The sequence below is a fragment of the Dermacentor variabilis genome, chromosome 1 (genome assembly GCF_050947875.1).
Source record: "Dermacentor variabilis isolate Ectoservices chromosome 1, ASM5094787v1, whole genome shotgun sequence".
Classification (NCBI taxonomy): Eukaryota; Metazoa; Arthropoda; class Arachnida; order Ixodida; family Ixodidae; genus Dermacentor; species Dermacentor variabilis.
The window spans coordinates 233379858-233405197 of NC_134568.1; the positions used below are offsets into that span (position 1 = coordinate 233379858).

Sequence of the window (25340 nt, forward strand, 5' to 3'; positions counted from 1 at the left end):
CACAGTGGCGACAGCTCAGTGTAGCAATGGGCTTTTGCTGCTGTTTGGTATCTTGCTCGTGCCCTGTTCCAGTGCTCCTGAATTCGACAGCCTAGTGTACCTGTTTGCGCTGCTGCAGAAGTTGCTTGTCAGTTGTGCATTCATTGTCTTTGCTGAAATAATGGACATTCGCAAAGAAACATTTTGGCACACCACAGAAGCTCTCAGTTTCTATCGCTTCACTGTCCCAACACAATACCTCTCAATTCCGTTCTGCCTTTTATTGACTGTGGCTAACATAAATCAGCACAGAGTGGGTAGAACTTTAGAAGAAATGGGGAGAAAGACAGCTAAAACACATGGAAATGGCCAAACTTAACAAACTGGGTAAGGTCAATGATTCAAAGCTTGAGTGTGTCTGACTTCAGCTTGCATCTCCCTCAATATCTTTGTTCAAATTAAGAAAAATGGATTTTACTGAGCGAACTTGAGCTTCTTTTCCGTCTCTACTGAATATGCTCCTATTGGCCGAATGCTAGCTCACTGTGCTATCTGCTAATAAATGTGCCTGGGGATCATGCAGCTATCGTTGTGGGTTCTTCTTCTGCTATATTTTAGTGGGCATAACCCAAACAAAACAAATTTTTTGGTTAAACACAAGTCAAAGACATATGATGCCACTGGGTGATGCCAGCCCATTTTTTTTTTTTTAGAATAGTAGCATGAATACAGGAAAAGAAGTTTGCTATACAAACATAACATGTGGGCTGGGATAATGTAATAATTATTTCCTTTTCATGCTTTTTCTGTGGACTGCGGACTGTTTCTATCTTTGCAATGCGACAAACACGCACATGAACACATGCTTTTGGTGCAACAAGATAACAACTGTCTGCCAAGTGTGATTTCTCATAGAGGAACCACCAAACCCTAAGTACCAACTTGAGTCCAACTCCTAAATAACTTGACAACAGAGCTGATCTCCCATTACACATTTCTCTGCTATATGCAAAGAACCCGAGGCACCCAGGTTTCACGCTACGTTCGTACGACGTCAACTCGGGTAGCCCTGTGCATGGCACTCTTTTCTCTCTCTTTAGAGAGAGAGAATAATAACCTTAGCTAATGAAAAAGTAGTCTTGGAAGGTCCCTCAGTGAACAATGCAACAAAGGCCTGATTTGTGTGCAGTGTTGTGCGGAAGTAAATTATGTATTAAGTGTCATTGCCAGTGCCAAAAAAGACAAATTGGTAAACTAAAAAAAAAATTGCTGAAGCAGCCTCACTGTGTTTTGAGAATAGAGAAAAGCAAATAGTATTGGCGGCTTCCTTGAAATTTAAGCTGATTGGTACAGGAATGCACACACTACATTACACGTCACAAAGAGCTTTGCGTGAAAAATGCAGGTTGTCATGACATGCTGTCACATTCTACGGCCACACGGGCTTGACGAAGGTAAAGTGCATATACACATAAAAATCCTGTATACGCATCGCATCTGTGGGCCAATATTGGGTGCAACAATAATGTGACAGTTAGGAAGGCCTTAAACAACAGACGTTATGTAGACACTTCCCCTCATCAGTTGTCCAAACACATTACAGAGCAGTGCCAAACACCTTTAGAACATACTTTTAACATGTATGAGCTGCAAAAGCTGGCAGCAGCTAAAGTACAGCCCACCCATCGGTACTGGTGATGAACTTTCCCAATGACTGTACTGCTTGAAAATCCAATAATGCTGGCTGAGTGCAGGCAGTGCTAGCATCCACCTGCATGCCACGATTAGTCCTCATCGTCATTGTCACCAAAAGACAGAAGACGGCTGTCTCTAATGGAGTTCACTTGCTGGCGGCGGCTTTTGTCAACCTCCTTGACCCTCTTGGCTTTCCCATCTGTTGTAGTGGTGCTGTCTTTCCTTTTTGTTGGCTTCTTGAACATTATCTTGCCATCAGCAGGCTCATTATATGAAACTGTAAACATAAGCACGATCAATGGTGTTGAATAACTGTGTGAGAGCCTATCAGTGAGTAATCTATGGATATGACAATTTGCAAGACTACCGGCCTTTAGTACTCGCTAATGTTCTCACAAGTATAAATGGGCTAACCACAGATGTCATATGTTGACTTAGGGGCTAAATACGGTGATGTTACTTAAATTAAACCACCAGTTCAGAAGGAAAATAAAGCAGCACTCAAACGATAATGTCCATGTGACAGCAATACACAGTGTGAGCCATTTTTGCTTGTGTATAGGGATAGGTTTTCTCGTATTATTATTATTATTAGGTGCAAAAATAATTCCTACAAAAGAGAGAGAAAGAGAGAAACCAGGCATAAAGTGACAGAAAGGCTGGCTGTGAATTACAACCCAAATCTTGCAGTGTAGTATTCATGCACTAAAGTAGTGAATATGGCTGCAACTCCAGCCACACAGTAAACGCATTCAAATATGCAGTCTGTGTTTTGCTGCATGTATGTAGAAACAAATTTACATTCACCAACTGCCTTGTCAGCATGCCTGTTACCAGCCATGTTTAAATACACGTTTACTATTAGTAAATAAAAGTAAAAAGAGTACACATTTACTATTAGTGGCCCATCACGATCACACTAAAGTACCACTGCTTGCACACACGGCCGGTTGTTCGCGCAGCATCATGCAAACAAGTGTTCTGCGTGAACTCGCCACTTGGCTTCAAAAAGTTTGGAGGATCCCATAAAAAAACAGCGTCAGCGCCGGTCCGCATCCTACTCATTTGGTGGCGCAGTTCTGTAGCTTAACATGTGACGACCAGCAAAGACCAGCGAAAGTATTGAAACAGACTACCCTCGCTTACAATGGGGCCATTTCTATACATGTCTTCGCAGAAAATATATTTCCTCAGTATGTAGCACAAATGGAGTGTTCTCACTGCCGCTCCTTGGAAATTATGGATTGCTGCCACCGGGATACGTATAGTTATGCATTGTGTGAGGATTCCTTTCACAATCCATTCTTTCCTTCGCGTTTCTTCATTGGCCCCAATGATGCTCGGACGCTGCGCATCGAGGAGCCGATTTCAGAGATTACATATTCTGGGCCAGTGAGGAAACGCGAAAGGAATCCTTACATAATACGTACCCTCATTTCTGTCAATGCCTAGTCTCCTTTTAGCTGCTTTCATGCTCCAGCCTCCTGTTCTTCCTCACTTATTCATGCTTTATTGATCAAGTTACTGATAAAAACATGTAACTCGACACTGAGGACGTGAATTCTATTTTACCTTCTCTTTGACTGTAGATTTCAGCTTCCTCAGCAGTCAAATCACCCGCCTTGAGAACGACGACGACAGGCTTTTCGTCATCGAGGTCGGGGTCTACAGTGTCCACAGGTTGGTGTTCTTCCCTCTGCCAGGTAGCCCAGAAATCAATTATCCGCGATGACAGAAAATTTGCGTGCTCTCACCTTCGTGTCGACCGTCGGGCTTTCTTTGTAGCCGACGCGCTCCTTAAGCTTCCTCAAGAACGGAGGGTCCGATGGTTTTACGCATGTGACACTACTTCTTTTAGCCATTCTTATTAGATCGGTCCACACACTGTCAGGCACAGGCGCAAGGTACGATTATGGAAACTAGAAACCCATAAACGAAGGAGCCCTGAGTGCGTTGACCATGCGTTTGTATACGTTCTGCCACGGGTGGCTTCTGCTGATGTTGTGGTGTTGTGGTGCGATGCCTCCGAAATCGCAACAGTAGAAAAGCGCTGCCCGATCTCAGAGGCCATCACAAATGGAGTGAAATAAAATTCACTCAGTGGTTTCCGACGCTCAAAACAGGAGGTGAAAAGAGGAAAGAACACGAAGGACAAGCAAATCAAAAACAAAGAAAAAGACAGCAAAATAAATTGTGCGGCTTAACCGAAAGTCACGTGATCTGACACATTAAACGTCATGTTAAACGTGGACGCGGGTGTTTTGAGAAAGAAGAGTGCGAACTCCGCACGTGCTGCACTGCCTGCAAAGTGGCCGTAACAACAAAGTAATGCGTTGTTGTTCTAATTAAACAACTAACTAAATAAAATAAATGGCTGTTTGAGTTTTGGCACGGAGCAAACAGGTAGAGAACTGAGGTAACCATCTGCTTAAAGGCGACGCAAGGAACAATGCGAAATATGCCTGACAAATATGCTTTACTAAAGCTTTCTACATGAGTAAAGGTTCCGTAGCAAGGGCACAACATAAGTGTAGCAATATGCAGGTCGTTCTGCGTTTATGGCTACACTGCAAACTAAATAAATAACTAAATCAAACACGGGACAGAAGAGTTTTTATGTTGAGGAAGAATTCGTCCTGGTCTGGGATGCGAATTTTTCCTTAACTGCGAGGCTTTATTTTTGAGAAATCCGTATCAAGCTTCGTGCTACCTGATGAGTACTTTTACGTCATCTGTTCGCCCTGATTCAGATTATCTTTAGTAGGTACCTGCGTGCACTGTGTGTAACGAGAGTAGTGTACTGTTAAAACGCAAATAATTAATGCAGTACCATGTTGAATGAAACGTTATAAATTCGTTAATGTAACATTCGATGTTCTAATTGCCTCACAGTAAAGTTCACGCCGAGGCACATCCGCAAAAGCCCCCGATTGGCACTATGACCATTAACAGTTAAGAGCGATAATGCTCTGAAGCGAGTACAGGCAGATTTATCTATTTTAGTACTGCGGATGTTTGTTCAGTGTCAAACTGACCGAGAGCTGCCCTACCTATAAAAATTACTGCATAAGCTCCCTAGTGGGACCTGTCAGATAGTGTGTAAGCATTCTTTCCAGTAGTCATACGTAGTCATAAGGCATTCTCAAATACAGGGCGTTTCACGTAACTCAGGCCAAACTTTAAAAATATGCAAATGCCACGTAGCTGGACCGAACCAAGGTCATATTATTTGCCGTCGCTTGGAGATACTGAGATTGTTTTTTGCATTCCGCCTAACTAGATAATTAGTCTTACTTAATTAATCAACTTATCAATTATTATAATTAGACGAAAAGTAGCAATGAGAAAATTGCAAAGCAACATGAAAACTCCCGATACAGCTTTCTGTTGCTCAATACTTGCTACATAAAAGTGTTTTCCCGAGCGTGAAAGAAGCTCGCGAATACACGCAAAATTGCCGCGCGACTAGCCGCTCGAGGCATTTTGCGTGTACTCGCGGGCTTCTTTTACACTCTGAAAAACACTTTTATGTAGCACGTATTGAGCAACAGAAAGCTGCATCGGGAGTTTTTCATGTTGCTCTACCTATGGAGCGCATCTTGTCACGTGTTACATACAGACGGACGGACTGTCAGATTTCCGAGGGTGTAGTAGCCTTAGAATGCTTATTAAAAATTCACGCAGATACTCCTCTGGGTCTAAGTATGCGTAAGCGCTGTGCCACTTGCTCATCTCCACGCAGCCCAGTGTCATTATCGGTGTTGTGAAACTTGATCCGGCCAGTACAAACGACAGCGCTGCGGCGACACCAACTGGTGCGGACGGCAGCGCCAGGTGCATTGATGACGCAAGCAAAGTACTGCAGGTGGCGGCACCAGGTGCGCTGATGACGTCCCGATCATTATAAGCCGTTATCCCTCTTTATCACCTTATCCATCCGCGTCGAACCATTATGAACCGTGACCAAACGTACTCCGGCGGCGGCTGCGTATATGGCACGGCCGCGCGGACCGTATCTTGAAAGCGATCTGCGACGCGGAAAGTGCTGCCTGCTGATAGCTTCGCGCGCTGTGTTCTCGCCGCTAAGCGTTGAAGAGAGGCGCGCGGACCCATATCTTGAAAGCGATCTGCCAAAGGGGCAGTGTGCGGCGTGTGCTGAGAGCTTCATTAGCACTGCGTTCTCGCCGCTTCGTTCGCGTTGAAGCGACAGGCATCACAAAGGTAAAGTCGCTCGCTGCTGCGCGCTCTATATTGAAAGCGATCGTCTTATGTGACAGACGGACGGTTTTAGAGCGCAGCTCGCCCGTTCCTGCGTTGAGCGTCCGTGTGCCGTGTCCTCCCTCAGCGTAACCGAGCGAACGATGAAAGAGCGAACGCGGAGCGCAGCGGCGGATGAAAGACGGCGAGAGCAAAGAGAGCGCGATGCGGTAAACGGAGGAGGGTGCAGTGGAAGCATGCGGAGGAAGCCACCTTGAAGCACCACCAGATGGCGCTCACATTCGTGGCAGCGGCGGCACCGGGCGTGCGAAAAAAGAAAAAGAACCCGAAAGCTCGCCCTTGCGCATAGCGTTCGCCGCAAGCGATTCCCGGTAAAGATTGCGGTTGCATAAGCTGCAGTTGCCGGTGGAGCTCTGCCATTCGGTGCGGCGATCGGTGTGATGCCTCAATATATCGCGAAATGAAAACACGTACAGAGCTGCGCTCAAATTTCGCATTAGGTGGTATTCTAATCTTCGGTGATTTTTTTTTCCCCATTGGGTAACTTTATGCATTTAAAACACCCTTATTGCCATTGGTAAACCTTACAATTACCCGCCGTGGTTGCTCAGTGGCTATGGTGTTGGGCTGCTGAGCACGAGGTCGCGGGATCGAATCCCGGCCACGGCGGCCGCATTTCGATGGGGGCGAAATGCGAAAACACCCGTGTGCTTAGATTTAGGTGCACGTTAAAGAACCCCAGGTGGTCAAAATTTCCGGAGTCCATCCACTACGGCGTGCCTCATAATCAGAAAGTGGTCTTGGCACGTAAAACCCCAAATATTATTAAACCTTACAATTATGTAGATTTTTGTCAGCTTTGCAACGTAAAACGTAAAATATACCCGCCGTTGTTGCTCAGTGGCTATGGTGTTAGGCTGCTGAGCACGAGGTTGCGGGATCGAATCCCGGCCACGGCGGCCGCATTTCGATGGGGGCGAAATGCGAAAACACCCGTGTACTTAGATTTAGGTGCACATTAAAGAACCCCAGGTGGTCGAAATATGCGGAGTCGTCCACTACGGCGTGCCTCATAATCAGAAAGTGGTTTTGGCACGTAAAACCCCATAATTAAAGAAAACGTAAAATATCTGGTTAGAGTGATTGTTCATTGCTGTACGATTCCTGGTAAAGCACGGCAGACCCTTCAACAATAAGCAACTTCTATTACCACGGCAACATGGTCAAGTTGCTGTGTGCTACCTGTCAAGCAGCCACGGCTAACAAATGGACGCAGCCGGTTCATTGGGAAAAACGTATCCTTATTGTTTTAGTAGTACCAACGTATATGGTAAGTTTTCACTCTCGGAACAAATAAACTGATTATTTGAAGGTAGTAAATTGAGTGTGTGGGCGGACGACAAATTATTTCTGCCTGAGGGTGAATGAGGGTGCGAGAGAAATCACGCACTGAGGATGAAGGTGAGGGAGGTAAGAAGGAAAATTGTGGAAATAAGGCTAGGGACGCCGCTCTGAATACACCAGTGTGCTAGATGCGCTGCTTCTTTGCGTAAGAAAGAGCAGGCTAACAATTAAATTCTGGAGTCTTAGTTGCCAAAGCCACGATATACAAGGTCTTTTTAAAATTTGGCGCTCGGAGGTACGTGAAGTTCACTTATGCAAACAATTTATGTGGCCATGAGGACACAAAGCGAGATGGTAATTATTGCTGTCTGCCGGCCAATTAACTAAAACTGAATAATTAACTGTTTAGTGACTGCAATAAGCGGGCATGTTTGTACAGAAAACTTAGAGGCAGTCGTGCTTTACACAGCTCCAATGCGCAGAATTCTTCGAGCATGCCCGTGTTTCAAGATGTCCGGCTGCAAATTTCCGTTCGCATGATTACGCATGCAAGATAGTGAGGATCGGCGCAAAGCTCCTCCCTGATGTGAAGCGGCTCTTGCTGCGTCACACAGTGTGGTAATTCAGACAGTATGGTAATTCAGCAACTGAAATAAAGCGTTAAAGAGACCCTGAAACGATTTTGACGATTTCGTACAAGCGTACTGAGTCGTTAGAGTAGGTCCTTCTGATCATTAATTGACGCATCTAAGTGCTCCGCGTAATGCGTGTAATTTATTATAAGGTTTCAAAAATGTACATCGCTGCCGATCGCAGCACACTGCTCGGCGGAATTTTCAGCCGCCCCTAACCATATGACGTAAATCACCCAATTGACGTCAGTAGGGCGAGCTATCTGATTGGCTGCCCACGGCGCGTCACGGATAATTTTTCCACCTTTATGGTGAACAAATGATGTTCGTAATAGTTGAAATGTTAGTTAAGTTGTTTCTATAAAAAGAAAGTAACAGAAAGAGGTGCACAAGAATCGCATCATCCACCCACGCCTCCCCAAAATAGCCCGTCTCGCGAGCCATCTTCATCCTCTTTACAAATAGCAACACTGGACTGGCCAGGCGCTGACTGTCATCACGTCCTTATTACGCACCAGCATGCAGACCCATACTGTCGGACAATTTTGATCGCCTCAGCGCTTCCTCCTCACCCCCAAACTCCCATCTGCGTCGACAACTTGACCAATTCCAGTTGCACAACGGCGCCCTATGCCGCGACATTTATCACCCCAGTGGCAACAAATGGGTCCCCGTCATTCCCAGTTCTCTGCAAAACGATTTAAACGATTTTCTACAAGATTTTCACGATGATCCTACGTCAGGGCACCTTGGATATCACAAGACGTACGACCGGATCCGAAGCTAGTTCTCTTGGCCTGGCCTTTCCTCCGCCGTGGCCAAGTATATCGCCCCTTGCGTGCCTTGTCAACGCTGCAAACGCTCTACATCTGTACCCGCTGGGCCCCTGCAACACCTACCTTTTCCTGCCTCTCTCTTTGAGGTCGTGGGAATAGACTTGTACAGGCCTCTTCCCGTGACCCCCAACGGTAACGCTGGATCGTGACAGCTGATGATCATCTCACTCGCTATGCTGAGACAGCTTCTCTACATTCTGGTACAGCTTCTGAAGTCGCGGACGTTTTCCTGCGAAGCATCCTTTTACGCCATGGAGCACCACACATTCTCCTCAGCGACTGCGGCAAGGTCTTCCTCTCCTTCATTCTTTCCGAAGTTCTACGAGCTACCAGCACTGTTCATAAGACAACTTCCAGCTACCATGCACAGACCAATGGTTTGACCGAGCGTTTCCATCGCCCACTCTGCTGGCACGTCTACGAGACGCGGGTCTCACGGTAAAGGCCGAAAAGTGCAACCTCGGGTGTTCGCAAGTTAGCTACCTAGGGCATGTCGTAGGGACAAGGAACGCGGCGGCCCTCCGAACTAAATATAGTGCCTATCAATAAGTTTCCTGAACCGCGAACTAAGACGGATGTCAGAGCCTTTCTGGGGCTCGTAGGATATAACCAGTGGTACATTCCAAATTTCTCACAGGTAGCAAGCAGCCTGAGAGACACCCTCCGAAATAGGGAGAGCCCGAAAAAGCTCGATGGAATGAGGCCAAAGAAAGCGCATTTCAGCACCTGAAAGAGGTTCTGAGCTCAGGACCGGTGCTTTGGACCCCCGATTGTTCTAAGGAATTGATCGTGCAATGCGACGCTGGTGACAGAGGGTTGGGAGTCGTCCTCAGCCAGGTCAGCGAAGGCGCGGAGGAGCATCCGGTACTGTATGCTAGCCGAAAATTAACGTGCAGAGAGGAGGCGTACAGAAAAAGATTGCGCCTGCTTAGTTTGGGCGGTCCAGAAATTATCTTGTTATCTGTATGGAGCGAAATTCACTTTCGAGACCGACCACTCTCCTCTTACCTGGCTCAGACACATTTCCCCTAAGAACGGACGCTTGCTCAGATGGAGTCTAAAGGCTAAACCCCATTAGCGCGATTTTGTGCGCGACAGCGACGAGCGACGGGTTCGCGCGACGGATCAGGCCGTCGCTTGAACAGATCGCTAGGTCTTGTCGCGCGATCGCTCGGTTTTGCAAATCTAGAATTCGTCGCTCGTCGCCCGGAAGTGCTATGAGCGACTAGCCAATAGCGCAAAGCCGGAACTGGATGTACATAACTCCAGTACTTCCGATTGTCGCACGGAACGAGCAAACGATTGATTTTTTATAGGTGCAAGGATAAGAACCTACTGCAAGACTTTCAGAAATATTTTATGCTGCTTTTTACAGTAAAATACATCAACTTAAGTTAATAAAGCACGCGTCACGCTAGTTTCGGCGCCTATATTGCTGCCCTCTTACCGGCAACACTGGGGAGACGTCGCTCGAAGTCATCGCTCGCATGGGGTACAACTTGTAGGCGACGAGCGAACGCGACAGCCATCTCCATCGCGTCGCCTGTCGCTGTCGCGTGCAAGATCGCTTGCACGCGACAGTAATATAACTTCACCGTCCGTTACAAAAGGGGCAAGTTAAATGGGAACGCGGATGCTTTGAGCCGGTTGTTTCGGTAAACCGACTTATTACCTTCCTTTCTTTGACTAACGAGGTAGGAAGTGTTATTATGGGCTGGAAGTCATACTTGTAGTTTCAGAACTTTACTTGTGTATAGTTATAAAAGTTGTTTTCACTCATTGTTTAACTTTCTCCCGTTTCTTTTGCAACGACAATATCACTCTGGCCTTGTCGGCATTCGGGGAGATATGGAAAACTGTTTAGAAAGGTGGTTGGAACTGCTTTATCAAAATTGGGGGGGAAAAACAGGGTTGATATTGACATAGTAATAGCCTGGCGAGTCACGGGTGAAGAGCCTGCGCTTGCACGTGGTGCAGCGCTATGTTGTTTCGTTTGTTTTAGGTACCTTCTCTAGGGCCCGGGATCCAGAAATTCTTCACACGAGGCTCGTCACCAGTACACTACATGTTCCATCAGCGTTTCTCATGGCCAGCGAATTGAGTTCACCGGCCATTCCGAACTTCCGGGGCGAGGAGAAGCTGTTGGATACGGACCCTTTTCCTGGCATCACTCAAGTTCCCCGGCCACATCCAATCGCCGTCGCATTCCAATTATGGTGCGCCGGGGCGCGTCTACCACGTACCGGACCCGTCAGACAGGTTGGCGACCCCCACCTCATGCGCCGCATGTCGAGCTATTGTGCCCCCCCCCCCTGCTTGACCTTCCCGAAAGTGCAACAGGAGGCTGGCACTGTTCCAGGTAGTTGATCTTGGTCCCGAGCAAAGCTGTTTTGCGGCTCTGGAGGGTCGTTTGAGAATAACCCGTCTCCTCCAGCTGAGCGCTTCCAGGCGAGGAGGGCGACACCGGAGGCAAGTCAACCCTCGGACAATGGAGCCCCTGGGCGTCCCCATTGGCCGAATGTGACGGCACTTGCACGGGCGCCTGCCATTGGAGGAAACAGACACCTGAGCTGGCTAGACGATTGGCCGAAAATGTCGTGACCCCGAGACCGAAGGGGTTAAAAGCGAGAGACAGGGAGAATAGTTTTTTCGTTGTTCTTGTCACGGGGCGCAGCGTCCGATTTGGTGCCGGCCGTCGATGACATTATGACTGTTCGTTACTTTGTGTTATTACTGTAAATAATGTAAATACACCTTCAATTCTCAATATCCTCCTCAACGTCAACTAACTCCCGCACTCAACAGCAAGACCTAATAATTCCCATAACCAAATTTTCTGACCCCCTGTTGTGAACTTTGCTTTTGTGAGTCTCCGTTTTTTGTCGTTTACCTACTTTTCTTCCACCAATCTTCCAATTGCCTCTTACTAAACTCTATTGCGGACGGATTTACTTTCCCCCTGCTGTCGCTGAACCCAAGCGCTTCGAGGAGGCCAGAAGTGCCTAAATTGACTGCTGCGCAGACATCTTCAGATTCCTATAAAACATGCTCCATCGTTTCCCTAGCTCTACCGCAGCAAGCACATGCTTCTACCCTCTTATATCTCGATTGTAAGTGCGCGTTCTAAGGCACCCTGATCTCTCTTCGAAAAGTAATGAGCTTCCCTTTGAGTTATCATAAATGGTTTCTTTCCTGATTGCGTTTTTTTCCCCTCTTAAGGGGCCGCTCACCAGGTCTGGCTATACTGAGCTGACAAGCGCAGAGCATACATTGCGCGATAACGATCGTGTCTGCAAAGTATTAAATCGCTACGCGCCGCGGAAAGATCCGAAATTTCAAACCGAACGTCGTTTTTCCTTCTAGCGGCCGCCGCGCTCCAAGCCGGACGGTGACGTAGTCGTGCTCCTGCGCCTACGTAGTCGTGTCCGCAGTGTGGCGTCGCTTGTGGTGACACGTGACTTCGACAATTATTCAAGACATCTGTTATCTGTGCGATCTGTTCCTAGAATTTACCAATTGAAGTTTAGGGAAATAATAAAGCATGCAAACGGAATATCTGCGTGATTTTTGTTTTACTTCGCACCGAAGCAAGAGAGATGTACTTCCACTTCGTCTGCTTGTTCCTACGGTCGTGCGGTCACGTGCGCAGGTACCGAAACTATGCCATTTTCTACCGTGTTCCAGCGCGTGATCATGCTCTGCGATCCGCTTGTTCTGCCTCAGTATTCGTGTAGCACCGAATTATACCGCTAGTCATGCTTCCTTGTGCACAGCGCGCAAAATCGTGCGCCGCGCGAACGAGACAACTTGTGTGTATGTATATGCTCCCGCAGGGAGCATACAGGGACACTAAGTAAACGCAGTCATTGCTCTGTTCTACGGCAGGGGTTGTAGTATTCGGCTTTATCGACATGTTCGGAGAGCACAGGTCACGCTTGTGTTGGTTTATGCCTTGCGGTAGGCGTTAACGTGCGCTTAGTCGTTCCCGTGCTCTGCCTACCGCTCCGTGCACGTTTTCTACCAATGCGCATGTACAGTCATTCATTGCAACTTTACATTTATCATCTTCATTGGAAGTTTGAGCTGAGTGCGGCAGCTTCACGTTGCTATCGGCATGGCTTTTGGAAGAGCGTGCGCTGAAAGCTGCTGTGGAAGAGACTTAACATTCCGCGGTATGATCACGTAAACGTGCTGGACCGATTTTTCGTGTCTTCAGTTTTGTTACGTAAAGCTTGCTAGTTCTTTTCTTCTCACGTGATTTTCGTTCTTCTTGGCTCTCTACGATTTCGCAGCGGAGTGCACGCACCACGCGTAATAAATTTAGCAAAAAAGTATGGTTGGAGAAGGCTCAAAAAGGTTGCTTTTTGCTATCGCAGTAAAAAAAAAAAGAAAAAGAAACGTCCGTGCATGGATGTTAGGATTTTGTGAAAGGAGGGGCTGCGCAACGGCATGCGCGCGTTCGGTTTTGGTCCCACGTAACTTGGAATGAGGCAGAGTTTGGAGTGCCTGCATATTTGCGGGCCTATAATTTTTTGCGATTAGTCCATTCCAGAATATATATAGGGCAGTATGCATAGGTCTGCATTATCATGAGTTGAGTTGACCGAATTCGAGCTAAGCTGTGGAATCAGCAAAAGCGAATAAACAGTTGCATCATTTGTGCTTACATACGTCGCGTAGGACGGGTATTGCAAGTGTTGGTCCCATCATACGTCCGGTATGGGAAATCCTAGCTTTTGAAAACATTGTTAGGACATCCACAGGAATAAGGTTTTGGAATTTGTTTAAATCCCTGAACTTCAATCCTGTGGATGTCCGAAGGATGTTTTAAATAGGACGTCCTGAAATTAATGTCTCCATGTTATCCACTGGACGTCCTAACTGGGACTTGAACGTTCTGGCCTAATTGGGACGTCCAGAGGATATCCGTGGTCCAGTGGGGATGGTGCACTGCATGGAGCCAGTGTACCAATCGCTGAGGGTCGGGGCTCCGTTCCCTTGCGCACTCAATTGGAACTTCCACTCATACCCGACACCTCCACCAGAAATGTAGCGCTCTTTAACGAAGCACAGTAAACAAAATGGTTTATTGTGTGCGAACTTGTGCCCCGAAACTAAAGGCTAAAACACGTTCACACAATTTGCAAGAAGAGTTAACTGGAACCTTTTCAATAGACAACCACGTCTCTTCACCGAACACACTTCTCTCACGCCCCCATGACCAGGAGCCCGCGTGCGCGTGATACATGCGCTGTCTCACCATGCGATGCGATGAGGCGCTTGGAAGGGTATCTTGCTAGAGATGCTCATAACTAGCATGTGGAGAGCGGCAATATGAGGAAACACAATTCTGTCATAGGGGAAATTAAATTCATATAAAGCCTCTGGGAGGAGAACTATTCACGTGTAGGGAATGAAAGATCCAGATGCAATATCCTTAGGACGTCCGGCGGATGTGCCATTTGTCGCAGAGACTGTGCACGAATATCGGGACATGCTATGGGCTCCACGGAAATATATTTTACATTGTAAATTTCATGCTTTCGGAAAAAAAAAAATGCACATTTCTTTTTATAGGTCGCCGATCGCTCTCGATCGGCACGACGCTGTCAACACTGGAGGCACGTCATAACATAGGTACGTGCCCGTTGTGTTCAAGGAGGTTATATACTAAACGTTTATATAATCTCCTTCAGTGTACCCCCCCCCCCCCACACACACACAAACAACTCTTGGCTACGCCGCTGCCTGTCAGTTGCTACACAACTGCTTGTTGGCAGCTAGTCTTCTATGTGTCTTCCTTTCGTATGTGTTTTAACTTGCGGCAAAAACATGTCTTTTACCTGTCAGTTACTTTTATGTGCTTAATAGAGTACAGAGGTTTTTAGCCGGCCTTACACACGAAAATGCAAATAGGCGCGAGCGATTCAATCGCTCGCGCCTATTTGCATTTCGTGTGTAAGGCCGGCTAGAAACCTCTGTACTCTATTAAGAACATAAAAGTATCTCTCATTGGAAGAAAAATTGCGATAATCGATGTCCTTTTACAGCGCAGAGAAAGCCGCCGAAGCGCTTTCATAAGACTATGCATCTCCACCATGACCTCCGCACTGCGAGGCAGCGCGCGCCGAACGATTTCGGAGGCCATGTGACCCTGTCGTCGTCGTTGTTGTTGTTGTAGCCTGTGGCACGTGTGGCTCCTACCCACGATGGGGGATTGGCCAAGAAATGGGTGGATTATACCAAAATAATGTAGAGCATAAATTTCCTAATATCTATGGGAATAGCATTGAATAGGGTTGAAATACCGGTTAAAATGTAATCAGGAAGGTGCTGTTGAATGAATAATAATTAATTTAAAATTAATAAAAATAGAATTTAGCAGGGCATTCGTTTAGATTCTGTAAGGAATGTTTGGACAGCGAAGCATGCATCCCTGTGGCTGAATCCCAAAGTGGACGCCCCGAACGAAAGAATTGCAGGTTCTGTCAAGTCCAGGCCAAGTCTTCGAAAAGGTATCTCCAACAATCTTTTTCTTAACGCAGCAAAGCGGCGACAAGATAGAAGAAAGTGCTGTATCGTCTCCTCCTCCTCACAAAAAGAACAAAGGGGGAGAGGGAACCAAACTCGAGAAATGCAGAGGCGCGCGCGGCGGGGCTCGCAAGCATCATCATCATCATGTAATCATCGGTATCTCTCTACCGTTGCCGCCTGTTACGTCTGTACATTCCCAAAAGACGAACGAGCGTTTTAACGGCGGTTTGTAGGTGTTAAATTTGAAAAGTAACAAATGGTGATAACTTGATTCGGTTTCTAAAAAACGCAGACGAGGCAAGTTTGTCTCACGCGCCCTATCCCTACATTGTCAAAGCCGCAAACGGAGGTGAGTCGGTGTTGACACTTGTAATTTTGAACTGCTGCAACGTTCCGACAGTGCGTTTGAATGTTTGGGTTCCGCGATTTGTATAATTGACGGTTTGCGCGTCATTTGGCACTGCGCGGCGACGTGAAGTGTAGAGTATTAATTGTCTACATTTTGCTTCTGTTCCAACATTTTTCCAGTGTGCTCAGCCGAGGTAGCCCTCGGAAAGCCTCCGCCCACCATGGCCAGTGGCAAGACTGTGCGGTTTCTTCTTCCACCTAAGACGTTTCCCACGTCAACACCTCGAAGACGCGTTCCGGAGCATTGCAAGTGCCGGTTTAAGTGTCCCACCTGTGAGGCCGTCTTCAGCCATTACGTTCTGCTTTGCGTGCACACCTGGAGCCACGCACCGGGCGACCTGCGCGTTCCGGATCCTGCTGTAAAGCCGTGCAGTATTCTGCAGAGCACGGAGAACTTCGGCCTACAATGCTTCCTCTGTCCTTTGCGATTTGCGTCACATTTGGCACTGCGGCAACATCTAGACGCCAGTCATACGGCTGCCGAAGACGTTAAGTTGCTGCGGTTTGCGTGCGCATTCTGCGCTATGCGCTACGCGTCAGCCGATCTGCTCATTGCACATATTCAGCAACACGACGTCTGGGAAGACGGAGACTTCTATCCGCTATTCGCGGGTATCGTAGGCAAACCGCTTTGCGAACGCGACGACACAGTGTCCTCTTTCGAACTTGATGACCTTATAAAAGAGTTGCAGAAAATCGCTGGCGACTTGCCTGCTCAGCAGCCGATGCGCAAGTCAGCCCTGTCCAAGAAGAGTCGCTGCAGTGTGCATACGCCGCTCAACTACCTGTGTGCACTATGCGGGATGAAGTTTCAGCACGGCTACCAGATTGATGAGCATGTGCGTATGCGTCACAAGGGCTTTCTCAAGCTAATGAAAGCACGCCATGCCTGCGTTTACTGTGGCACCAAATTCTTTAAACTGTCGGTGCTCAGGGAACATCTGCTCATGCATCATGCCATCTCAGTGACGCCTCGAAAAAAAACTCCAGTGCGACTGTGAGTGAGCAATAAGTAACAATGAACACTGCTCTGTATTTTTCAGATATATCTGCAAGAGTATGAAATGAAAGCTTCCAACAACCGGTGGCACTGCAGCTTCAAATGCTAGAATAAAAGGGTTAAAAGTGGGATAGGACTGCAAAATGTAGTGATGTAGAAAAATGCCACTTTTAAACTTCCTTCAGAGGAGAACCAAGAGGAGTCATGAATAGCTTCATAATGCACGCTCATCATATGTGCTAATTAAGTGTAACTTTAAAAGTGCTGTATATGTTGCTGTTACATAGATCATACATAGTTTATTTTTACCCAAATAAATGTGGTTATGGCTTCTCCGATTCTGAAGCTGAACGTTTGTGTTTCCATACATTTCACCGAATTGTGTGTGCCTACAGCATAAGGAACTAGAAAGGGGTGGTGGTCTAAGAGAAGGTGAATTCATGGTACTGTCTTGCTGGAAGCTTTGTGAATGCTCTCTTGTGACTACTGAATATAAATGCACTGTTTTGCACAATACCATGCACTTTCCATCTTTCATTAATGAAAGAGAGGTGTAGTGGTAGCGAACTTGAAATGGTACCAATGACGACCAATGGCAAAGCTATCACTCGGCAATAATGCCTTGCCTGAAGCCCCTCCATACATGTTTTCGCCAACTAGGTTAAGTACTGCCAACCTACCCTCCTCCTCCACGCTTCTCCCTCACCCCCTCAGCTTCCGGCTTCAAGTGGAACTTGGGTAGCCAAAGCTTCTGATTTTAGGTGGAAGCGACCTCACTGTTGAATAGAGGTGCGAGCGTGCAGCAAGCGAAAATTTGGGAACCGGAAATGACAGGAGCGGAACGACTGGAAACGGAAGCCCCGGAGCGCCAATTGTAGAAGTGGAACTGGTATGAGCGACGAATTGGGGAGTAGCGGCGCACATCAAAGGCTGGCGCTACTTGGGAAAAGTGGTGCTGGCGCATGGATGGAGGGGCTGTGGCTTTGCCAAGTGGTGGCATTGCCATCACTGTCGTGGAAAAAATGAACACTGCCCCCAACTACTGTATCACATACTTGCTCTACCATAAATTTCCATCCTGCAGGTGCCATAAAGAATGTCATGTTATTTGTGGTGAAATTAATTAATATAGTAATTGTTTGAATGTAATATTTTATGTGAAATTAGCATAGTAATTAATTAGTGAGTGTTTCTTTTATATCCACAACTTAAATAAAAAATGCTGCTAAGGGCTTTGCATTAGTTACCCCTGCTGAAATAAAATTTTCGAACTTGTGAGGTATCCAACTTGGTGTATCAAACATGATACATTCAGCCTTCTGGCATTAAAGTAACTCGAAGCTGACAGCCTACTACTGTCATTATAGAAAAGCAATGCTGCTGCCCTGGCTGTAGCACCACAAAATATGTTTGTTTACAGGCAACTGCTGACACAGTAATTATGGTATAATTGCTGCAGCATGCCAAAGCAATTGTCACCTTAATTGCATCCAGTTCAAAACATGCACAACACTAAACAAAGTGACATAATAAGCCACTGATGTGCGTGCAGGTAAGACCATTGCTATGGGCTTGGGTCACATCTGCCACCAAGAACTGAGTGAGCCACCTCCAAAAGTAATTAAATTGGTCCATCTAGCTCTCTTCACTTGATGCTTCTTTGCATTAGCTGTTGGTTAAATGGAGCCTCTAGGAACAGGGAGATGGGATGCTTATGTTTCCAAAGAAAATGCAGCCACCTGTGCAACCAAACTTGTTTTGTGTGTATTATGAAAAATCACAGAGTGGACTAATCTGGTGATGCAGGAGATGGCTGGATAAATTCAGCTTTCATTGGCACTGTGTTGCTTGGGCAAACACATTGTGCTAGCTGATGTGGACATCGATAGTTTATAATGCTATGCTACCACCACCTCCAATTTCTTCAATTTTAAAAGGAGATGCAGGTCAAAATATCGCATTTTTGTTTGGGAAAAAAAAAAAAAAAGAACATTTAGATTATTGTTGCAAAGTTACTTCAACATTCTATTTTAACATGTAAAAACAAGTCAAGTTATTTCTCCAGCCAGAAGACTGAAAAATGATTCTGATTGAGGCATGCTAGCTGTATGGGATTGATTTTTTTTGTTCGTACTCAACTGGTGCTCAACCACCACGTGTTTTACCCAGATGGTGTGCTTTCCTGGTGTAAGCATAAGCGATCACTAGCCATAGTTGAACTGGCCCGAACTCATTCTCCAATTTTTGCAAGTGCTCAAGCAAAGGACATGCCTCTTACATACGAGAGGTTGAGAGGGAGAAAGCTAAGCTGGTATGTTCAGGGCAAGATCAAAAACATGGCCATCTTTCAAAGCAAGATTTGCTTAATGCACTGTTGTGGATATAGTCACTTCTTCAGCCAAACTAGTTCAGCAAAGGCTTTGAGGAGGTTCTACAGGACTGGGGTGTCTTTCAAAATTTGGACTTAATTGCTCTGAGCAGCCAGGGAGCATAGAAGAATCAAAAGAATGTCTGGAAAACAAACAGCTGAAGCGCAGTGCAGCAAAGAAAGCCCACCTGGAGGAGGAAGCTCGTAAGAGCTACACAGCAGAATTTTGAAGTTCTGCATTTCTGGAAAGGACTGGTCTATGTTCTGGCCAAATTTCATACAAACTGAACATCTGCAATGGTAATAGGAATGTTTAGAAACTTTCAATTTCGTTTTTCTCTTTTTCTCACTGCTTGTGCACAAGAATTATTGTACTTAATGTGACTCACTCTTACCAAAATTATGCATGCACATGCACAAGGATCTCTAGAATGCAGATATCGAGGTCTTAGTATAATTTGCGGCAATTTTGTTTATGTGCAGTTTAGAAAACCATCAGTATTTTTGATAATGATAGTTGATGTTAAATATTTTGTCTTTAAATAATAAACTTCTGCTGTGAAATCTGTTGTCCAATGATCATTGTAGGCTATAACGGTATGAAGCCCAATGGCCCAAGCCTTGCACAAGAGACCAAACCATACTTTTCCACTTTCACACGGCATAGAAATATAATCGGGGAATATATTGCAAAACGAAAATGTAATGAAACTAAAAATGTAAACTAAGGACTCAGCAAGGCCTCTGATCCACTTGTCAGGATTAAGCAAGGAAACCCAGCAAATTCTAGCCGTGCAATAAGCGACTTGAAACCACTGTGTGCTCGTAAGACTTGTGCAGCGCAGACTGGAAACAGTGTTGCAAGAGCCCTCTTAACCATTATTGAGTGGGCAGAGTGAAATAGAGGCAACTCCTTGCAAGCTTGAGGGCGGTACACCCAGCGTGCATGTAGATTTTTGAAGGTAATGTTAATATTTAAAAACTGCAGCTCGTTCTGGTTGGGATCCTTAAAGGTAAAAGCAAGGCTCTTCCCTTATTGTATGAAGGCAGAAAGAACATGTCACTGTGTCTGGGTATGTCAAAGGGTCAGCACTGTTTAATATCACTAGACATACCTATATATTTTAAGTATCCTTCTCATGGCAAGCATTGTTCAGGTCACAGTCAATTAAGACAGACAAACGTTGCACAACACTGGAGCAACACACGACTCAATGCATATACCTTTTTGCTGAACAAACAGCTTGTAATTGAAAGAAACAAAGGGGTACTCCTGAGATAAAATTCCAGAAGTGACATAAAATCATCTAGTGAAATTCCAGAACACCACTGTCATCCATACAAGCTGTGACAAAAGAAATTCACTGTGTGGCACTGCATAAACAAGTATACATCAATGGAAGATGCATATTCAACAGAGAAGTTGTATTTTAAAAATTTGATTACTTCTAGTGAGTTCTTAATAGCAAACACATGTTCAAATTTAGGGCTGAGTTAGCCTATCTGTGTGCACTTTAGATGTACATTAGAGCATATTAGGTGATCAGAATTGATCCTCAGCCCTCCACTATGGTCTCTCTTGTACCCTAGCTGTTGCCCCAGATATAAAATGTTTTTGCCAGTCAATAATTGAATAATGTATATCTTCAGTGTCCTTGCTTTCCATGTTCTACTAATTGTACTTTGCCGAGCTTTGGTACTACTACTTTGTGGAGGCCATCATCTGTGCTGCAGCCACTACATGTCAAAAGTGAGGCTACACCTTAGCTGATCACCTATCACCTGTACATCTATGGTCTAACAGCACAGGTCCCTGCTGGACTTCATTGTACACATAACATGCTTGACACATTTTATGCCGCAGAGCAAACTTTTGAATTAAAAAAGTTATGGTTTCGCAGTGGCAGACTCTATTTTCTGGCCTTGGTCTGAGAATGTTTGCTTGTCATTTTTAGGATGAGTGTATTTGCCTTCTGCTGTGAACTCATTCCATTCATCTCCACGAATGCATGGCGAAAGCACTGCCACATTGTGACCATATTGCCACCAAAAATAGTGTGACTCATTAGAGTGGACACAGGGGTTCCCAGCAAAAACTATCTGTAAATTCATTTGCCCATAATAACAAATGAGTGAAAAATGAACCAAGATTTCATTCAAAAATTAATATTACAATTAGAGTCTGTTTTGGGGTATAGCTATATGTATGTAGTGTTTAAATTAAATAAAACGACATTTGCGAACTGAATGGCATTCTGGTTGTCCTAGTCTAGTGCATTATGAATAACACAGATAGCTGTATATCTGCAAATGCCTGGCAGAAATTCTACATACAAAGTGCATTCAAGCCAAAATCTCTTGTGGGACTCCTGTCCACATTGCTGCCAGGCCTTGAAAGCAGTTCTCAAAACAGTGAAACTTGCTTAGTGAGCTTTTGACAACCAGTTCATTTCACATATTACTACTTACAGAAGAAAAATTTTGCTGTACACATCGGCAAACAAAATGTCCATCACCTTGACACTAAAGCATAGAAACTTTTCATTGAATGTTCAGATATGTTTGCTTAGCATTGCTGAAGTTCATTTTATTGACACTGTCCATTTCTATAAAAATAAAATAGTATGTACATCTATGGGCTTTGCTTACCTTCTCCCTGCCCATTGTCCAGACACTCAGTTTCCATGATAACAAGGTGCAAGTGCATTGGAAAAATTTGGTCTCCATAAAGCTTGCATATTGATATGTAGTAGTTTGTGCCGCTATATATTAAAGATGTGAGGAGAAGGAAGATGAGGTGATGCTGACATTGTTCAGTAGTATCGCTATGCCCTGTATTTTCAAGCTACACATTATCCCTGTATATATATCCCCTCTAAATATTCTTCCCCATAATATTTGGTGGAGGTGTGGGGTAAACTCTCCAAAACCCGGACCTGGGTCTCCGCATTGGAGGACACATCTGTTCTGCTGCCATGGCTAACAACGCTGCCCCGCCCACCCAGACAGCACTGCAAGTTGTCCTCTCCTGCCCACTTTTCCCCGACACTGACGACGTCGAAGAATGGTTGGTGTGCTATGAACGCGTCAGCAACCACAACAGGTGGAATTCCAAACTTATGTTGGCCAATGTTATATTTTTCTTGCGAGGAACCACAACGATATGGTTTGAGACGCATGAATCTGACCTTAAAAATTGGGACACATATGCAAAGCTGCTCGATATTTTCAGAAAATCTGTTGGATGCCAGTTAGCAGCTTGGGGTCATATTCTGAAATGATCCACTACGGCGATACTATCGCCTCGGCGATAGTTCGCCATCAGACACGCGCTGATTGGCTGCTTGAGCAAAGTTGGATGACGTAGCTCTTCAGATTTTGCTAAAACAACCAATAAGAATGTGCCTGGTGGCAAACTATCACCGAGGCAATAGTAGTAGACAGTTCTAGATTAGGGGGACGCATGCGTTGGGGCCCCAAGCGCTAGCGGGCCCCAACGCTTGTGTCCTCCTAACCTAAAGCTCTAGTATCGCTGAAGTTGAACGTTTCAGAATATGGCCCCAAGAAAGAGCTCGCGTCTTGTATCCAAACGGTACAGACATCCACGGAATTGTACGTCTCATACACTCTGGACATTCTGGCTCTTTGTCAAAAAGCAGATAAGGTCATGTCGGAGGCAGGTAAAATTTTAATTATGGGGTTTTATGTGCCAAAACCACTTTCTGATTATGAGGCACGCCTTAGTGGAGGACTCCGGAAATTTTGACCACCTGGGGTTCTTTAACGTGCACATAAATCTAAGTACACGGGTGTTTTCGCATTTCGCCCCCATCCAGGAGGCAGGTAAAGTCTGTCACATTTTAACAGGCACCGTGGATGATGCATTAAACCTGCTTCTTTGCAAGAGCTGTGCAAAGGTTGAGCCCATCACAATGGTGTACCGGCGCTTCGAGCAAGCTAAGAGCAAAAGTATTGCACAGCGCTTCGACCGGCTTTCCAATACGGCTGCCACCTCCTCCTGCGACTTACCAATGCTACATCAACAGCCAGCATCACCGAGTTTGATGCAAGCCATCTGTCGTGAGCTAGAGGCCATGGCTCGCACTCACGGTCCACAGGCGCACAACGGCTTAACCATCTCACTGATTCAAGCCATCATCTGCCAAGAGATTGCAAATATGAACATTCAGCCAACCGTTGGCCAGCACTCTGTCCCTACCACTCCAGTCATTGCTGCTATTGTTGCACCGGCCCAGACCAAATTCAAGCTGTTACAGGAGCTCAGCGGAGTGGCGAACATTGGACAACAGACCTATTTGTTTCATGTGCTCTCGGGTCGGTGCTCTTCACCTCGACCATACGCTGACCACCGCTTTGAATGTGAACCTCGTCCGCTGTCCCTTCTCGCTGAGCTCTACAATGCCAACCTTACCAGACGCAGGAACACTACCAGCTGTTCGCCCTCACCGCAACGCTGCCAGTCTGGTTCGCCTCCATCTCGATGGTGCGCATCCCCACCTTATTCTGGCCGCTTCTCGGGAAACTAAACAATGCAGCTCATGTAGCTGAGGCTGCATTGACGACCCGAAGTGCAAAACCTCTGTTGACCCTTGCTCCCAGAAGGAACCTAATCAAAGTTTTTGTTGACGGTGTGCCTGTTAGGGCTTTCATTGATACCCAAGTTCAAGTGTCACTAATGCACTCAGCAGATCTTCATAGTCATCTCCAGAAAGTTCTGACACCTGCCGAGTCGCCTGCCGTCCGAGTAGCCAACGGCAGCACCACAGCCATGATGGGAATGTGTACAGCCCGCGTAACCATTGCCGGGTGGTGCAGAGTGGACTGTCAAGAAGTCTATTCCAAGAATCGGTTCATGAAAGCACTTGGTGAGCACAGTGAAGAGAAAAGATGTTGGGTGACACCCAACATCTTTTCTCTTCACTGTGCTTGCCGAGTGCCCTCACGAACCAATTCTTGGAATAGACTTCTTGACAGTCCACTCTGTACTAATTGATTGTTTAACCAGTGTTCTTTGCCTCGAGCTGCCCGAGTACTTTGCCGACACTGCCACAGACCAGTCCTGACTTCGGTGCGTTGAATTTGTCCGGCTGCAACCCGATGCCGCGACCTATGTCCCCATGCCTCCTTTTCCACCTCTTCGCAATGGCGAATACGTGGTATCCCCGCTCTATGACGTTTTCCTGACACAACAAATAGCTCTTCCCAGCGCTGTTGTCACAGTTACCAGCAATCGTGGGTGGATCCCTTTCCTGAACTTTGGGTCGTCTCCGCAGGTTATTGCTCAATATTTCACAGTCGCCGTGCTGTACCTATTGAATGACTTCGCGGTTTCTGAGTTAGCACCAGCTCTACCGTCTGGCTCTGCTGAATCTTTGGCTCGACCCAGCTCTGTTCAAGACCAGTTTGCCAAAATTATAGCTCCCAACTTGCACCCTGCCTACGCCGCCGCACTCCGCCGCATCTTGATGTCCTGCCATGATCTATTCGATTTCGGCAAGCATCTGCTAGGTCGAACCAACGTTGCCACCCATTCGATCCACACCGGCAGCGCTCCTCCTATCCACAGACAGCCTTATTGCGTGCCAACAGCTAAACGCCAGGCTATACAAGCAGAGGTGGATAAAATGCTCTTCTAAGACATCATCGAGCCCTCCTGCAGTCCATGGGCATCATCCGTCATCCTGGTTGACGCATGGTTAGTGCCGCGGGGCACAGGCACGCAGGGACGGACCGACACGTACGGCCGCTTGTTTAGACAAAAAGGGAATGCCCCTCCTTTATTGGGCCCGAACACATATACACACACACAGGTCACAGGGGGCGCCACACTCTGGTGGCAGCCTAATAAACGGCTGAACTGTGGCGACCTCTACACTGGTCAAAAAGAAGAACAATACCTGGAGTTTCTGGATCAATTTTCGCCATCTGAACAAGATTACGAAAAAGGACATGCCTCCTCTTCCGCGTATCGATGACACACTGGATTGCTTACATGGTGCGTTATTTCTCTTCGATCGATTTACGTTCGGGCTACTGTCAAATTGCTGTTGATGAAAAGGATCGCGAAAATACTGCACTTGTCACCCCAGATGGCCTCTACCAATGTAAGGTCATGCCTTTCGGACTATGTAGTGCCCCTGCTACTTTTGAACGCATGATCAGCTCTCTTCTACGTGGTTTTAAATCGTCTACATGCTCCAGTCACCTTGATGAAGTAATTGTTTTTTTTTTTCCACAATCGAGAGCCATCTCCATCGGCTGTCGGCCATTCTTGACGTGTTCGACTGGCTGCCTACAGCTCAGTT

General features: G+C 46.2%; 2 protein-coding genes across 2 annotated transcripts; one reads left to right on the forward strand and one right to left on the reverse strand.

Annotated features, from left to right (window-relative positions):
• Positions 1-245: 245 nt before the first annotated feature.
• LOC142559351 (uncharacterized protein KIAA1143 homolog) lies at positions 246-3713 on the reverse strand. Its single transcript, XM_075670967.1, has 3 exons — positions 3429-3713; positions 3247-3370; positions 246-1951 (listed from the first exon to the last, which is right to left on the reverse strand). Exons 1-3 carry the CDS (start codon positions 3534-3536, stop codon positions 1764-1766), a joined length of 420 nt encoding a protein of 139 aa, XP_075527082.1. The 5' UTR covers positions 3537-3713; the 3' UTR covers positions 246-1763.
• Positions 3714-15379: 11666 nt separating this feature from the next.
• Positions 15380-16984, forward strand: LOC142559359 (zinc finger protein 532-like). Its single transcript, XM_075670970.1, has 2 exons — positions 15380-15587; positions 15767-16984. The coding sequence occupies exon 2, from the start codon at positions 15808-15810 to the stop codon at positions 16645-16647; it is 840 nt and encodes a 279-aa protein (XP_075527085.1). The 5' UTR covers positions 15380-15587; positions 15767-15807; the 3' UTR covers positions 16648-16984.
• Positions 16985-25340: the final 8356 nt, after the last annotated feature.